At 43.5% G+C, this 16,473-nt stretch overlaps 3 protein-coding genes across 4 annotated transcripts; 2 read left to right on the forward strand and 1 right to left on the reverse strand.

The window, feature by feature from the left end:
- The first annotated feature begins 132 nt into the window (after positions 1 to 132).
- LOC143378934 (uncharacterized) lies at positions 133 to 7,001 on the forward strand. Its single transcript, XM_076831068.1, has 3 exons — positions 133 to 6,024; positions 6,143 to 6,305; positions 6,697 to 7,001. The coding sequence occupies exons 1-3, from the start codon at positions 5,892 to 5,894 to the stop codon at positions 6,830 to 6,832; spliced, it is 432 nt and encodes a 143-aa protein (XP_076687183.1). The 5' UTR covers positions 133 to 5,891; the 3' UTR covers positions 6,833 to 7,001.
- Positions 7,002 to 7,259: 258 nt separating this feature from the next.
- Skp2 (S-phase kinase-associated protein 2) lies at positions 7,260 to 11,601 on the forward strand. 2 transcript variants are annotated; one of them, XM_076831062.1, is made up of 6 exons: positions 7,260 to 7,542; positions 8,561 to 8,872; positions 8,940 to 9,219; positions 10,332 to 10,768; positions 10,849 to 10,976; positions 11,087 to 11,601. In XM_076831062.1, exons 1-6 carry the CDS (start codon positions 7,463 to 7,465, stop codon positions 11,431 to 11,433), a joined length of 1,584 nt encoding a protein of 527 aa, XP_076687177.1. In that variant the 5' UTR covers positions 7,260 to 7,462; the 3' UTR covers positions 11,434 to 11,601. The 2 variants fall into 2 exon arrangements, with proteins under 2 accessions (XP_076687177.1, XP_076687178.1); XM_076831063.1 differs by lacking the exon at positions 7,260 to 7,542 and adding an exon at positions 8,303 to 8,463.
- Positions 11,602 to 12,476: 875 nt separating this feature from the next.
- Positions 12,477 to 15,969, reverse strand: Bor (ATPase family AAA domain containing bor). Its single transcript, XM_076831060.1, has 4 exons — positions 15,601 to 15,969; positions 14,784 to 15,258; positions 13,442 to 14,465; positions 12,477 to 13,359 (listed from the first exon to the last, which is right to left on the reverse strand). Exons 1-4 carry the CDS (start codon positions 15,797 to 15,799, stop codon positions 13,237 to 13,239), a joined length of 1,821 nt encoding a protein of 606 aa, XP_076687175.1. The 5' UTR covers positions 15,800 to 15,969; the 3' UTR covers positions 12,477 to 13,236.
- Positions 15,970 to 16,473: the final 504 nt, after the last annotated feature.

Consider the following 16,473-nt stretch of genomic DNA (forward strand, 5'->3'; position numbering starts at 1 on the left):
CAGCAATATTATCTATCGACGGGACGGCCTCAAAGAGGCAACGACGGTAAACGCGGGCGATTTCATAATTGGCCGATTACGTTGCAAACAACCAGCAAGTTTAACGGTCACGTCGCGACAATCACGATTACACAGTGCACACTACTAGTTAGTAACCGTTAAGCAGCAACGCGTATACTTCTATCGTACTCTTATAGTACCTACTCACTCGTATTCATGGAGCATCGCGTGTGCCTCGTGCCGCGTATTCTTTCCCAAAACAATTCCTCCACCGATGTTCGTTTGTTCCTTTCGTCAAGTTTACTACAATCTGGCCAGTCCTTCGTTTACCCATGGTCGCTTTTACCGTGCAGTCTTTGAATCACATTAACGAGCGTTTCGGCAAATGCATGGAAATACGCGCGTTGAAGTTGAAATCGACAGTTGTCTTTAGTTTCGGGCGGTGACAGCCTTTAACGCGAACTTCGCCGTGAAGATTTAAAAATAAGTAGATTAACGTAAAGACGGCGCGAGTAACGATAGATAATCTTTCTGTACTTCTACTATCATAGTGCGTAGCAAGTATGTATATGCTCGTCCGTATCGATTTGCCGAGACGGGTGTACGGACGGATGCGAAAGGAAGAGAAGCAACTCGTTTTCGAAATTTCGTTTACGACTTTAGGAAGGATTAACGTACTCGTCGCAACCATCAGCACTTTATTTCCGAGCAAACGGTATCTTCCGGTTTCATTTAGAGTGTGCCGTGGCCCACGGATAGTACGAACGGCAAAACGTCCACGTGTTTCTCTTCTTTTTCCCCGACCGCATGTCGCCGAGGTGTGGTGATGGCGGCGCGGCGCGTTCTCGAGTCACAAATAGCGAGTAGCGCCGATGAGTGAAGCGCGTTTTGGTGCATGTTACGCGGATAGTTTGCTCAGTAGGTATTTAAGGACGTAGTAGGGTGTAAGTTCGAAAGTGTCGCGATTAACATATATCCAAGAAAGGAACACGGGGTGAGGGGAGGACGGATGTGAACGTCAACAAGGAAGAAGCGACAATTACGGCCATTTCTTTTTTCTTTTTGTAAATGTCTCTTAAGTATCTTTGTAGAGAGTTAGCATGTAAGCAAGATAACAAAAAAAAATTAGTTTACAAAGAAAAAGAAGAAAAAAACAAAAAAAAAGTTTACAGAAAAAAAAATTGTACCTGCGTCGTAAGTGAATATAAGTGTAAAAAGCGAAAGAGAGAGAGAGAGAGGAAGAAGTTACATAGAGATCGAGGTATGAATGAAAGGCAAGAAGCGCGTTAGCGGGAAAACTTTCTCGACCAACCTAGAGTACACGGAATTATCTATTAATTACTGTTACGTATTTTTGTAGAGTTTTATCGATGAAACGACGCTTTTTATCATCTGCCCGCCCACAGTCGCAACACCGTTATGCGATCGGTTTATCCATTCATTTCTGTTCGTGCAGTAACCTTGCTCTTCGTAAATATCCTATAATAGTATGGCCGTTTCAACGGTTATAGTACGATCGCTTTCGCAACACTTGGCTCCGTCTTCTATTCTGTTGGTATTCTTAGAAATTTTAACGAAATAGAAGGTAACGAGCTTGAAAGCTGCGCCGAATCCTTCGCTCGAAGGACGGCTCTTTGTTCGCGCCTGTTTCGCGAATTTCGCGTCGTCTGCGACTGACGTGAATGGCAGACTGGCGCGGACAAAGGCCAGAGATGTGAATGGAGTCGCACGCCCGAGCGAAAATAGGATCGCTCCTGTTTTCTCGGCAGGCGTTACTTTCAGTTTCTTATATTTCGTTCGCGTTCGAACTGTGCGGTGCGGCGGGAAAGGTTTTTTACTCAGGGCAGTTACACAACAGACTGCGTAAATTTCTTACGAATTGCAAGCTATCGCATTTAAAGAAAGTCGAGGAGAAAGAGCTGATAGGTATAATGTCTATTCGACGGTCGGAGTCCGTTCAGGGTTAAGGTCACACGTCTTTACTCGTTCTTCCTTCCTACAGCGTAACCCTGAAGAAAAGTTTCGTTTAACGATTTGTGCGATAGGCTGCATACCTAATGACTAATACATCCGCGTGGGTAGTGGCACAAGTTTCCTCACAGTCGTTTCTTCAAGTCTTTTGTCATGCTTTCTTTCTTTTTTTTTCTCCCTCCTTTTTTTTTTGTACTTGACTGGATATAATCTGGCAGAGGCGAGACAGCGTAATCGGCCTTTCGGCAGACTGGCGACTATCCCATCAATTCGTTCCGAGCATTCACAGTTTTCCGGGGGATTGTTGTAACTGATACGAGGAAAGGAGCGGGGAAACACGAGGCAGTTTCCCGGAAAATTTGAATGCTCTAAAACGAAAAGAGCGCTGCGATTTACCGTGCCGACGAAAAAGCCTGCGAGCTTACGACGTAGAGACGAAAAAAGCATTATACTACATACACGCGTGGACCTTTCATTATGGAAGGCATTGGAGCGCGCGATTACCGCGATTGCTGGTCTCTTTCGTAGGACCAAAGATACGATGATTACGACTATGATTACGAGGACGACCGATGACCGACGACGACTACGACGATGACGACAACATTTAAGTGTCCTTTCCGTCGCTGTATCTTTAGACGTTTTCTCCGTTAGAACGTTGCACTTTATCAAAATTTCTCTTACTCCTTTTTTTTGTTCTCCGCCTGCTATTTTATCTGTTAGATTTCCAACAACACGTCCTAGGTAGTTGTTTTGCATTACGCTGCAAAATGTGGCGCGATAGTTTCATAAGGAAACTTCGAATGCACTCTCGATCGATATACATACACGCGTAACATGCTCCGCGAATGAAATTTCACGGAGTCCGAGCGTCACTTTCGAATGGCAGCGTCTCGTTGAGCCGTAATCGATATCGATCAAGGGTGTACTGCACGACGAATAATGCGTCGGTGCGACTCGAGTGCAGATAAGTGCTTTCTCGGGAGAATATTTCGAGCGTAAACAGAGAAGATTGGTAAAGCAAAGAGCAAGCACTAAGAGAAGGATTAGAGAATACGTGAAGGAACAATCTACGGCCATAATATAGATGTATAGTGTGGCGCGCGTGTGTGTGATGTGTGCGTGTACGCGTGCGAGAGAAAGGGGGGGAGAGATATATGGGGTGCGCGAGTAACGCGCGGCGTGTGCTCGACCGAGGAAAACAATACTAGCGTTTAAGCGGAAAGATTGAAGAAAAAAAGTAAATACCTACGTATAGGTTTGTAAGAATTTTCGTGCTATGGTACCGCTACGCTACACCGACAAAACTTCCTACATCATCTACGAATCATTTCATCTCTTTGCTTCACTATGTACACGCGAATGCAAATAATTTATTTTCATTTGTTCTCCGTCAAAGATCGTAAAGGGTGTGCGAGAAAAATGGTACGCGCGTGATCCACTGGCGTCGAAGAGCTCTAATGCTAATGGATTACACATCCATCGGCGAACCATCTCTCTAAACTGCACTCGGTGTGTCGAAAGGGTGTATCAGTGGTACGCGGATAATACACCGTGCAAACTTGCGCCGTTGAATCGTAGTCTCGTTCCGCGTAGAGCGTGCGTTATTATTGCGTTTCCGTCCTGGAATCCGAAGGAAACGATAACGATTCTTTCGCGACGAAAAAGAAAGCTGAGCGGAAAACAATCGAGAACGTGTTGCGCACCCCGGAAAGCAGCATTTTCGTTACGTTTTTTTTTTTTTTTTATATATAAAAACTAAAAAGATCTATGAGAGTAACAAAGAGAAAGATATCTTTGAAAACGAGTACAAAAAGAAACGTCACGAACATCTTTTAACCAAACGCTATGTTCTTTTCTCTTTGCTTTTTCACTCACTATTCGGGATCGGAGGCGTGCGAGTCAAGAATTTATATTATCTTACCTATGTATATCGTGAACGTTCACGACAAAGTCCATCGTTACTTCATCGATTTTCGGATGATTTAACGGGGCGAGATCAGGTCGAGTTTCACCGATCGATTACGAACGAGAACGATGCCCATTCATTTTTTCCGTGAAAAACAGACGTAAATCTATAGAAGCATCCTCTTTCGTATAAAGAGCAAGCGAGCGAGAGACAAACTGGGAGAGAGAAGAGTGCGGTGCATTCGATGTTGCCGAGAGCGCTACCTACGGCGGGTAGCGTTAACGTAAACGTTAACGGTAACTTTGCTGCGCGTGGCTTTTCGATCGTACCAATAGAAACGGTCAATATCCAAGTATGTATGTATACGTGCCTCTCGCGAGGTGCCTCTGGTTTCCATTCGGAGTGTAAAAACGAAAGAGAAACATTTCGGATCAAGGATTCATCCGAGAGTCGTAAACGGCATCGTTTTTTTCGTGTAAAAGTCAGCGAGTCTTACGAAAACTTTGTAAGCTTCCTAATAAAATAGCATTTAATCGAAACTATTCGAAGCAGGAGAGTTGTTGTATACTTGCATCCTGTCGCTGTTGACGATGCGACGGTTCTAAACACGTCTATCCGTAAAGTGCGACAATGGCCGTCGGTGCTCCGTCATACAGAATTTCGGAATGCCCACGATGGTTTTTAACGCTTTGCGTGGAGCCGTGGTGCAAAAGTATTATCGCGTTGCTTCGAGGATCCAACCCACAACCTAATCAACTCTGACGCATAGAATTATTCCATGCCCCGAGCTCCTTCGTGTTCGTGCGAACTCAAGAATTCCATATACCTACTGGACCGACTCGATTTCGATTCACAGCTTTCGCATTTTCGCGAGGTAACATTTCGAGGGGCGTGTACCATATAGAGGAGAACAATGTAATGGCCACCAGTTTCGGATAGCGTTCACAAGTTCCCGGTGAAAATCACTCATTGTCAGCTAACTACTCATTTGCCAAGTTATTTTATTGTTGCATTTCCCCGCTCTCCTTATACATACGCTTCTCTCATTCGAGGTTGTCTGCTCATGAAAACTCTTCGCTTTGTCGTTGTAACCGATCCTTGAACGAGTAAAAGCTGCGAAGCTTGGATTACCACGACCTGTATTCCTTTGATTCTGTGAAATCATACTGCATACATACATACGACGCGCTAGCACACGGATGGCGCGTTGCAACATTTCGTCAAGAAAGCAACATCAAACATCTTTGATCTTCAAAGATTATTGAAACACGCGTGTCACTCTTTTCATTCATACGCGTGAAACGTGCGAGTCCAGCAACGCGAGCGTTACAGAACGGTGAACCCCGTGTGTCGCTGGGACACATCGGCCGAGAGTTACGAAACTGTGATCACTTGTATCATAGTCAGCCCGAGGATCGAACACGCGACCGTTGTTACGTGCAGCAAACTTATAGCGTACGCCGTACGCGGACTCGACACGTCCTGTGTTTTTTTAATCACCGATCGAATATTAAAATTATTTTCCAACAGAAACAAGAAACACAAACGTGTCTTATTTCCCGTCATGCATCCTCTCTCGACCGATAGAATCACTCGCGCTCTTTCTAACGTTTACATCACTACTTAGTAGCTCCTCAAAAACTATACCACAGAGTTAAAGTTTCCGTCTAGAGCGGCTTTACGGTTGCGTAGAATACATACACGCACACATAGGTGCAGCGTTTCGTTGGGTCAAAGGAAAGTGGCGGGCGAAAGGGGGGTGGGAGGGGGAGACACGTTCCACGCACGGAGAGATGTCCTTTGTGTTTGTATTTATTTCTAGAATGCTCGGACAGTATCGATCAAATATGTTGGTATGCCATCCCCGTGGAGAGTGTCTCCCCGTTAAGACGCGTTATCGTGTAAGTATAGGTAATCGGGAGGAAGCGTACGCAGAACGTTAGACGACCACCGCATCGTTACTCGTTGTTGATAAACAGCAAGCAGTCGAGTTATCAAGTAGAGGTACCCTATGGATCGAACGAGTTCTCGCGATTCGAGATCACCCACTACGAAAAGAACCGAGCAGAAACCACCGTTCAAGCTTTGCTTCTCCAAGGATCGACTGCCCGGCAAATCGAACGTTTGCGGCCCGAAAACTGACGGTAGGTAGTCGATACATAAGTACTTACTTATGCTTACGGCTTTCTTCTCTTTTAACTTACCTTACCCGTGGTCGCCGTGCCTGTGCGATGATTCAATGCAATCTCGATCCTATCGCAGATAATCCGATCACGCCGAAATTCTACTCGAAAGAATATGCGGACACGAGCTATCTGAATGATCTGAATGCAAGCGAGACGCTCGAGCAAGTTCCGAGCAATCCGAACCAAGAGAGGAACATCCACGAGGATGTTCGTCGCTGGCCTTTGCTCACCAGCCGCGCGTAATCTCCATCTCTATTCTTCTTCTGTGCCAGAGTATTTTATCTGCTATTTCTTGAGCAAATACGAGTACGTAACAGCTTAGTTTTTCCGAGGTACAGGAGTGCCGAGTTATTTAGGATCGCCGGCATAGGTATGTACGTATGTATGTACTTACCTATGTATATCGCTCGCAATCAGTATGACGAGTAACGCAGCCACGCAGACGCATGCGTCTAGATTGGTCTAAATACATTAACTTACGGCAAATCTATCGCTGTATCTTGAAAGCTAAGCTGCCACGAACTATTTTTTCTTCGTTTCGACAGCTCTCGATATTTGTCAGGTAAAAGTGAAAACGAAAATATCCCGCACGCGGTCCCTTAACGTACGCGATAACTTTTTCTTTTGTAGTTACGGTTGGTGGCACGAACGGGGAATACAGCCGAAAGAGTCTCGCTTCAACTTTCGCAAAAAAACTTCGGATTTGGTGAATTTTCAATTGAAGATATACGTGGAAGATCAGAGGCTTAAAGGCCGGAAGCATTAAGAGTCTTTGTGAACGGGTAAAAGTCTTTGTGAATAAGGAAATGTCATATATAACCAAGAAGCATCGAAGAGTGTTGTTCTGTACATATACTTACGCGAGGTTTGCCTCTAAGATGTGTCAGGGGTGTGTAGAGAGGATCACTTTCAATAAACACGGGAAGCAAATGAAATTTACATACTTGTATATGTTTCTCGCTTAGAATGAATTTCTCGTTTTCGCGTAGCGATTCGACAGAACAGAATGCGCACCCTGCTGGGAAATGGGAAAGCATACCAGAACCGATCGGGGGTTTTAAGTTTCAGACTGTTTCAAGTAGGTACCTAGTGACCGACGACTGGTGGCTGATAGTTGGCTGCCGGTCGCTATTCGCTGGTCACTATCGCCACTACGCCGGCGTCGGGCGTCGGTAGGCGCTGGTTACCGCTAAGCGCGATCTATTTCTCGCTTTCCCGCCATTTCGAAAGCCTACAACGACCGACCAATCGTAAACGAGACTAAGGGAATAGCTCGAATGATCGCGCCTCGCGAGCGGTCTGAGCAATTGGAACGCGCCACTAGCGATTGTTTTTCAGCCGTGCATACGACCAGTGGCGATTGAAAAAAGGGTACTGTGACAGTATTCCGCCAAAAATGAATTCCGGCGTGGCGGAGCATACGAGACTTGGCGAGGATTGCTTAGAGAATACCCAGGAATTCTCGCCGCCCGAAAGGTGAGTCGGTTTTTAGAGTGTCTCCCTCTTTTAGAAGAAGCTCTCAAGTTTTGGTAATCGTCGCGTGCAATTCTCTTACCTGTTGCTCCGGCTGATGCAGGTGCATATTCTCGCGCGCTCAGGTAAGGTTAAGAACCTTTGCCAGTGCACTATCGCCGATCGTCGATTCCTATATCTGCCTACTTATATCGGTTCTTCTTCTTCTCTGTGTTTTCTATCGTTTTCTACGTCTATCGGGCAAAAACCCGCGATAATTATCAGTGATAAATTTGCCAGTGCGGCGGAAAAAAAGCCAAGCGATTTGGCTAATAGCTTTCTCCGAGGACTCGATCGATTCATTACAATAGGATCCGAAAGGAAAGGAAAGGAAAAACGACTTTTCGTGACTTGGAAAACTATTTTACTCCTTATCCTCGACAATTTTTTTTCGGAAGATTGAACGCTTCACCGTACGCCTTTAAATTTATTCCATTGTTTTACCAATGCTTATAACGAACAAGTTATACAGTCATTTCGCTTAGAAATTATAATTAAACGTTTATCTCGACTCTATTATCGTTAAGATTATTTAAACTTTTATTAAAACTTCCTATCGAAAATCGAAAACACCTACATCGCGCTTAACAATATTTATAATTTATTTGTATAGATTGAATTATTTTTCTTATTCTCTCTCGTAGTAAGAGAAGTGTCCTCTATCTTATTCGTTTGGAACCATAAATTCCGTTGATTACGCGCTGGCAATGACCTTTGTAATATAAACATAGAACTGTTTTCAATCAGTGCTCTGTGTTTACTTCCAACTTCTGAGTGGTCCACGTATAAATTCTTAGCCTCTAACCAGGCAAAGCTTATCGATTTACGATCGAACCTTGGAACTACTATGTCCGCGGAATCACCCTCTTCGCCCTGGTGGAACAGGTTGTTCTTGATACTCATTCGCCCGATATAATCAGCGTATTCCTAAAGCCGTGTATATCTTATATTTCATACTCGTCCGTGTACTTCTGTTTCATAGTAAGCGACTACGTTTGGATGACAGCTGCAATAACAATTTAAATAGCACTCTGAATAGCGTGTCAAAAAGCAATGGGAAATGGTCGTGCTCCAGCGATGGGAATCTTGTGGAGCCAGAGATTTTGGAAGACATGGGCGTTAGCATGTTAGAGGACCAAGTGTCGGGTGGAAGTAGTCGAAAATCTCAATGCCAGGAGCTGGCGGCTTCTCCGCTTAGTTTAGACAGCAAGAGGCAGTGTAAAACAGTCAACAGCTTTGAGAGTCAGGAAAGCGTTTATAGAAGCTCCAGCTTTGAGACTGTCAATATAGATAGGTATGTTACGCTCAGCGGCGTTTCACTTCGCTGTAACCGAATTTCTAATTCTTTAACATGTATCTAGACTGGAGCCAGATCCGTACGAGTTGGAGGAACCAGCTGCTTATTCCACGGTCGGGAACGAATCTGGTTATTCGTCTAGGATGGAGATAGACAATTTTATCGATACGAAAGAAAGCTTTTGTAAAGATGGTCCGAATGCTTCCCCCGAAGAAAATAGTCTCGATCAATTCTACCTCTATAGAAGAAAAAGAAAACCGTCGATCATGGGCGAGGACAAGTTTAACAAACTATCCGACGAGATGATTTTAATGATACTAAAATGGCTTCCCAAAAAATGTTTGGTAAGATTATCGATCTATATATACCGAGCGCTGGCTGCATAGGGGTCAACGTGACTCAATGCAGTCGCAGATCTTATTTAAAAATGTTGGATTAGTGTTGCCCAATACGAAATCGCTGGTCTGCCGCGTCAGTCCAGGGAACTAACGCAGTCAAACAGGTAAAATTTCTAGCGCAATAACGTCATTCTTGCAGTTCTGGATTTCATGTACTTATTGTTTACATATTTAATGAACGATATGCAAAATGGCAGGCCTCCAAGTGGAGGATAAGACCTTGGCAGACGGCGATGAAAACCGCGATACGTGGTTTGCGCGCTAGTGCAAGGGAGAAGTATACATCTGTTTCTCCCTTGCACTGGTGGGACCGCCGCCGGCCGTATATTGGAACGGCTCTAAAGGCTGCCGTAAGTGGAGGATAAGGACCTTGGCAGACGTCGATGAAAAGCGCGATACGTGGCTTGCGCGCTAGTGCAAGGGAAAAACAGATGTATACTTCTCCCTTGCACTAGCGCGCAAGTCACGTATCGCCGTCTTTTCATCGACGTCTGCCATGGTCTTATCCTTCACTTGGAGGTCTGCCATTTGCATATCGTTCATTAAATGCGTAAACAATAAGTACATGAATTTTCAGAATTGCAAGAATGACGTTATTGCGCTAGAAATGTTACCTGTTTGACCGCGTTAGTTCCCCGGACTGACGCGGCAGGCTAGCGATTTCTTATTCGGCAACACTAATCCAACATTTTTAAATAAGATCTGTGACTGCATTGAGTCACGTTGATCCCTATGTAGCCAGCTTTTAAACTAAAAGAAGAAGAGGAAACTTGGCGATAGTTTTAAACGGTGTAGGGCCGTTCCTGGATTTTGGCCGCTTAGGTGCAAAAACAATATTGCCGCCCTTATTAATTCAATATTCTTTAATTAAGAATTTAATATGCAGTGTTTACTTTTATATCTATACATAATTTTAAACAGTTATTATTCTTATTAAACAAAGTTTTACATATAATAAACGGCCTGCGGCCGCCCAGATGCGGGGGCACCTTTTGCACCCCCGCCAGGAATGGCCCTGAAACGGTGTGTTATGGCGTTACAACTGTTAATTTTTGTAGGTACGATCTATGTTAGTTTGCAAGCGATGGTGCCAGATAGCGCGAGACGAAGCGTTATGGAGCAGGTTGGACTTAGGCGGTAAAGTATTAAACGAAGGCACTTTGGGGCACATATTACCACGGGGGGTTCAAATACTCCGACTTGCTCAAGCAGAAATTGCAGATCCAGTGTTTCTGGAGAACAGCCAAGTTATTACAGACGGCTATATTAGTAAATTACAATATTTCGATCTATCGATGGCAGTGATTTCCCCAGATGGACTGGCCATGTTGTTATCCAAATGTAAATACCTGAAAAAGTTATCTCTAGAAAAATGCGTAGTAAACAGATCGTGTTGCAAAGCTATCAGTGAAAATAGCGATCTAGAAGTTCTGAATTTAACGATGTGCGAGGGTATGGATGTCGAATGCATCAAGGATTTAATGGAACTTAAGACGTAAGAGAAGTAGATTTATTAATGCGTTCACCTATACAAATAAATCGATCGATTTTCATGTTATTTATTAATCTTTCCAGCTTGAATGCCGTGAATATGGCTTGGTGCGGTTTGAATGTCGAGTCGATGACGTTACTTTGCAAATCTCTACCTTCGTCTGTTGCGCGATTAAACATAGCCGGTTGTAGGAAAACAATGACAGATGACAGTAAGCGCAATGATGCTCAATAGCTGATAAATTTATGTCGATTGTCGATTGCACATTTCAATCATCCATCATCGTCAACTAATGCACTTTTCCTTTTCTTTCGATTCCAGATGTCAAGGATTTAGTGAAATGCTGTCCAGATATGATAGAATTGGACTTGAGCGATTGCACGATGCTCACAATGAATACTGTTCGTAATTTGCTAGATTTCTCGAAATTAGAACATCTGTCGCTGAGTCGTTGTTACGGGATACCACCGTCGACGTACTTAACGCTAACGTACATGCCCTCTCTACTGTATTTGGACGTCTTTGGCTTGATGTCCGAACCAATACTGAAGACTTTACAAGTTACCTGTGGTGAAACTCAGCTTAATAAGTTCCTATATAGTTCCGTTGCCAGACCGACGGTTGGTGTCCGAAGGACTAGTATCTGGGGGCTTCGTGTTAGAGATTGAAATACGCGCGGCAATGTACTTTCGTAGAAATTAGAATGCTAAAGATCGAGTGAAAAACCAAAGCGAAACTGGAATGTACGTAATATATTGCGCTTTTTCACAAAGTGCCTTCTTATCGAGAGACTGATTTTACGGTGCTGTTGAAATAAAACTAAATGAACGAATGAACGTACCTTTTGCACGCTATTCTTTCTTCTTACTGTTAGTCTTTCTTAATCAAAGGGCATTTAGAGCTTTCGTAATAAGTAGCAAGTAAGTTGCTTGCTGATACGTACACGGATTAGCGACGAATGTCACGAAGAACCGGCACTTTCGCTCTAACGAAGTCATCAGATCAACGCCATTTTGCGTACTTAATCGTTCATTGCGATTCCATTCTATGAAATTAGAATTCAGAAAACACCAACTGCTCAGATGTAAACAGTTTATCGAATTTCCCGTAAATCCGCGAGAAAAGATTGTATGTACCTTTACGGCAGAATACTCTACGAGTACACGATTCATCTACCTGACAGGGCTGTGTGAACTCTGAACATGTTTTCCATTTTATGCATTATATTATAATGTATTATAATAAGCGATAGACAGATACGTGCATACGTATTACGCTTCTATGAAATCTTTCGTCCTAGATCGATTTGTATACCGTCGCTTGCGATTCTTCCTAAAAACACCGATATCGGTTGCAAAGCAGTATCGTTATTTTTCACCTTCATAAATCATACCAATCAAGATGGAGGGTGATTATAATTACATATGCACGTTGTATAAAAAGATGAAGACTTTAGCACTGTTATAGCGAATTCGGTACCTCGCACTGACTCTGCACTAGTGCCAGAAAATGACTTGGATTGGTTGTTTCTGGTAGAAAGGGAGATAGCTCTATAAGAATCAACCAATCCAAGTCATTTTTTGGCACCGGTGCAGAGTCAGTGCAAGTTACCGAATACACTATTAGTTATTAACATTTCGATAGAATCTAGCTATTGATCCGTTTATCATTTAGCTATTAACTAGGCAATAAATTCGAATTGTTTAATAAATAACAATAACAAAATTTACATATTTATTAAATCATTTGAGAGTACAATAAAAAAGTATTTGAAATATGTTCATAGAATTATTGTGGTTCCCGTGGATGTAGGATTATTGAGGAACATATTGAAAAACAGGGCATAGTAGAAGGATGTTAAAAAAAAAGGTAAGTAGATACAGAATTCGCTGGGAATCATAACTCGTTCTCACAACTTTACTATCGATTTACAATCTGTTATTCGTCACTCATTATCCCTGAGCGTTTTACTGCTACGTGTAACCAGGAAATCTCTGTAACATTCATCAAGGCAGTAGAATACAGAGTTAAATTTTTTGGTATACCTTACATACGATGATTAGTTTCCACGCTGAAACTTACCGATCGAACGTGAAGATAAACGGAAGAGCGATAGATCGTGGCTCGGTAGTCACTTGAAATCTTGCGAGTATCTTATCTTCTATTCTTTACAGTTTACATTTTCCTGCTTAGGATTTTAACTGAAAACTCCTACATGTGTGTATTTAATTTGAATTTTAACCATGCTAGGAATTGATATTTCTAATAAATGCACTATTAGTTTACAATACATATTTATACACGAGCGCTTTACTTAGAAAACAAGAACTGTACATTAAATTCGTCCTCTTAACAACGTCATTTGTACCATTTTCATTTCCACTTAGCACTAATTCGTTTATTATTATTATTATTCTTCTTTTCCCCGGTAAAATATGGCTCGTAGCATTTAACGCGACTACGCTTATTAACTAAGCTGTTGCAATTGTCGAGACTGGTGCTGTTTCACTTTTCGGTTTTGTCGGCGCCACCTCGATTTCGGTGGCATAGATGGATTTCGCGTCCTGCTTCTCTTGCTCGCTTTGCCATTGAACCTGTAACAGAGAAAGTGAGAATGAAAATCTCATCAACGCGAGCGCTTAACGAATCGCTGTTGTTTGATGAATGGTTAATCACCTTCTGCTTGTGTTGCTTGATAGCCTCGTTACACCTGTCAATGACCATTTTTTCCGTCAACACTCCGTCTTCGGATGCGTAGGCCGCTGCCTGCCACGCGACGCCCAACTTGGACAATTCTCTTCCGGACATTCCCTCGGTCATTGCGGCCATTCTAGTACAAAGAGCGCTATAATCGAATTGCGCGATCTTCAATCTTTTATTGCCCTCGATCGCCGGCTGAAGGACAAATTTATCAAAATAAAGACGGACTAAGCGTTCGCGTTCTTCTCGCCCTGGTAGACGGAATTCTACCATCTCGTCTAATCTGTCGTTTACGGCCCAATCGAATTGTTCCGGTGTATTCGAGGCAAGAACCAACATGAATTTGTTACTCTGCTCACCCGTCCTGTACAGAAAGGCATTCAACATCGCTCTCAGATCTTCCGAGATATGTTCGCTGGATCGTTTCCTTAGGAAAGCATCCGCCTCGTCGATGAAAAGCAAGAGACCTTTCCTAGATGTCATCGCCCAGTCGAAGACTTTATGAATGGCAGTGACGCCGTCCCGACCCAACGGTGCCAGATCTCCACCGGTCACGATCGCGTAGTCCATACCCGAATGTTCCGCCAATTTCTTGGCAAACATGGTCTTACCGGTTCCAGGCGGGCCGTGCATCAATATATTTCTGTACATTCCACGATTCTGCTTCGTGTTTTTCGTAGCGATCGCGACGTCGCGCAATCTTTCCTCGAGTTTTGGCGCCAGAACAACGCCGGACAGCGCGTCGGTGTGCTTATCCTTCAGTTTCTTAATCGCTTGAATAGGATGCCGCACCGTGTCTAATACCGTAAATCGAGAAGTTTCTCGAACCAACGATGGTTTACCTAATCGCGACTCGATATACCGTGCCGCCACGCCCGTCGTGCCCTTTGCGGTATACACCCCGAAAGCTAACAGAGACAAGCCTCCAGCAGCAGCTACAATTTTATCCCAGTCTTGCAGAAGGGCCGTTGCGCCGGAGCCCAACACTGAACCCGCGGTTCTGAAACATTCCACAAATATATTTCGATACTCATGACCGTTTATCTTATACTATAAAGCAGAAAGTGTATCGTATGTTCGTGTGTTTGTCTGTCGCCTAAAAACTTTCCAACAGTAAACTCTGGGGTCACGAAATGTACCTCAGCTCATTATGCCTGGCTAACCCAAATAAATGTGACTATTTTCACCAAAAAAAAATTAAAAAAAAAATGTTTTTCTTTTATAAAAACAGAATCTAAATTTTGGGCGAAGCTGAGTAGTAAAGCTAGTAGGTTTATAGGCTGCCAAGCGTTACGCCCCAATACATCCTCTAACTTACTTTATAGACTCCAGAACCGTGATCCTCTTTTCAGATGCTTTCAGTCGGATTTTTTCTAAATTCAGGTCCTGATTCTCTCTGTCGATCTTTGCCTTAGCTTTCAGCTCCGCGCCCAGCTTCTTCATTTCGTTTTTATGCCTCAGCTCCATTTCGTGCTCTATCGTAGCTTTCCTCATCGCTTCCTGCTTCGCCACTGACTCCTCCTGCCTCTTTAGATTCTCGTCGTTCATTCTCTGCTGTTGTATCAGCTGATCGTCGTATCGCTTTCTCGCCAGTTGATCCTGATACTGTGCTCTCATCTGATGCTGCTTAGTCTCCTCCTGCAGAGTTTTCCTCCTCTCGTCCCCCTCGATACGCTTTTGCTCTGTCTTCATTTGCTCTATGCTGGCCTCGTACTTCTTCAGTTCTGTTTGCATTTCTACCTGTTTGGTCCCTTCCTGCAGCTTGGAAAGTTCCAATGCTTCTTTGGCGTGTACTGTGGAAAAATAAGAGAATCCTTAGAATTTTCTTCTCGTAAAGATTACAAAGTAATGATTTTTCGTTTTAAAGGGCTCTTCTATTTAATTACTCAATTACTATGAGATCGAGATGAGGGTCTCAGTTTTTTCCGGTTCGTCGCTATTTTCATTCATGATGCCAATTTTTGCGAACGTGTGAGCAACAATAGACTGTTGCATCATTACGATGTTAGGGCAGAGAGCAACGTGACACGAAGGGAACACGAGGCTCTTAACCCAAAAGATCATTTACCGCTTACGTAACCTGGCGTTACGATTCTATCGGGGGAATAGAATTTAATAAAAATACTGCATCGTACGGGATCTTTCGAGGTCCTTGGCAGCTGCAGCAGCTCTCTCCAGGGCACTCGAATCGAATCGGTAAGCATCCATTTGAGACTTTGTAGTCGGCGTGCGAGGAACATCTCCGTCGCCAGCCGCGTTACCCGATGCCGGTGCTTGTACGAACTGCGAAAAGTCTTGCGGTTGTGCGTTACGATATCCAAAAAGCCACGACATGGTGCAGTCTTGTCTTAAAATAATATAACCGGCAAACAGAACGCGTGTCTCTTCTCGCTTCTCGTCACTTTTACTCTTGCTTACTCTGACTCTTACCGCCGCGAGAAACTCTCGCGTCGCTCACGTCTTACCGCTCACGTGCGCCAACGCCAACGCTGGCCAACGCTATGAAAATCGAAACAACTGGAATGCGGACTGGACTGGGCATCTTCTTTCTTGAACAACGGAACATCAGCATTTGTGACCAGTGCTTGCATACATGCATGCGCGCCATGCACACATATGTAATACGCACACGATTTCGCTCCAAAGTATATTTACGCATCATGTAGGTTAGGGTGGCTCTTATTTTCGACTTTTGAATTTTCTTCGGGGCACCATCCAGAATAGTTCCAAATAATTAAAAAAAAATCCGTGTAAAGTTTGAGCCCGATCGGATAACGAGAAAGGGTGCCCCTGGGCCCTTAAACATTTAAATCATTATTTAACAGCTCGCGAAGTCGATTTTATATAATATCCTTCAAGTTATTGATTAAATCAAAAAATATGTCAAACAAAAGTTGTAGACCCGGACAAGGAGCATCTTTTATGTTGTATTACTTTTTCTCGTACGACAAATGGTTTTCGAAAAAAGTCCGAAAAAATAAAAAATAGAGTTTTTTCCCTCAAATTTT

The sequence above is a fragment of the Andrena cerasifolii genome, chromosome 2 (assembly GCF_050908995.1).
Source record: "Andrena cerasifolii isolate SP2316 chromosome 2, iyAndCera1_principal, whole genome shotgun sequence".
NCBI classification, from domain to species: Eukaryota; Metazoa; Arthropoda; class Insecta; order Hymenoptera; family Andrenidae; genus Andrena; species Andrena cerasifolii.

What these genes read in the sequence shown, in the direction of transcription:
- LOC143378934 (XM_076831068.1), top strand. Translation starts at nt 5,892, where the DNA reads ATGGATCGAACGAGTTCTCGCGATTCGAGATCACCCACTACGAAAAGA. An exon ending in TTGCGGCCCGAAAACTGACG is followed by an intron (nt 6,025 to 6,142) that starts GTAGGTAGTCGA and finishes ATCCTATCGCAG; the next exon opens with ATAATCCGATCACGCCGAAA. An exon ending in CCTTTGCTCACCAGCCGCGC is followed by an intron (nt 6,306 to 6,696) that starts GTAATCTCCATC and finishes TTTCTTTTGTAG; the next exon opens with TTACGGTTGGTGGCACGAAC.
- Skp2 (XM_076831062.1), top strand. Translation starts at nt 7,463, where the DNA reads ATGAATTCCGGCGTGGCGGAGCATACGAGACTTGGCGAGGATTGCTTA. An exon ending in GGCTTCCCAAAAAATGTTTG is followed by an intron (nt 9,220 to 10,331) that starts GTAAGATTATCG and finishes TAATTTTTGTAG; the next exon opens with GTACGATCTATGTTAGTTTG. An exon ending in GATTTAATGGAACTTAAGAC is followed by an intron (nt 10,769 to 10,848) that starts GTAAGAGAAGTA and finishes TAATCTTTCCAG; the next exon opens with CTTGAATGCCGTGAATATGG.
- Bor (XM_076831060.1), bottom strand. Translation starts at nt 15,799, where the DNA reads ATGTCGTGGCTTTTTGGATATCGTAACGCACAACCGCAAGACTTTTCG. An exon ending in ACGGTTCTGGAGTCTATAAA is followed by an intron (nt 14,466 to 14,783) that starts GTAAGTTAGAGG and finishes GGAATGTTTCAG; the next exon opens with AACCGCGGGTTCAGTGTTGG. An exon ending in TCAAGCAACACAAGCAGAAG is followed by an intron (nt 13,360 to 13,441) that starts GTGATTAACCAT and finishes TCTCTGTTACAG; the next exon opens with GTTCAATGGCAAAGCGAGCA.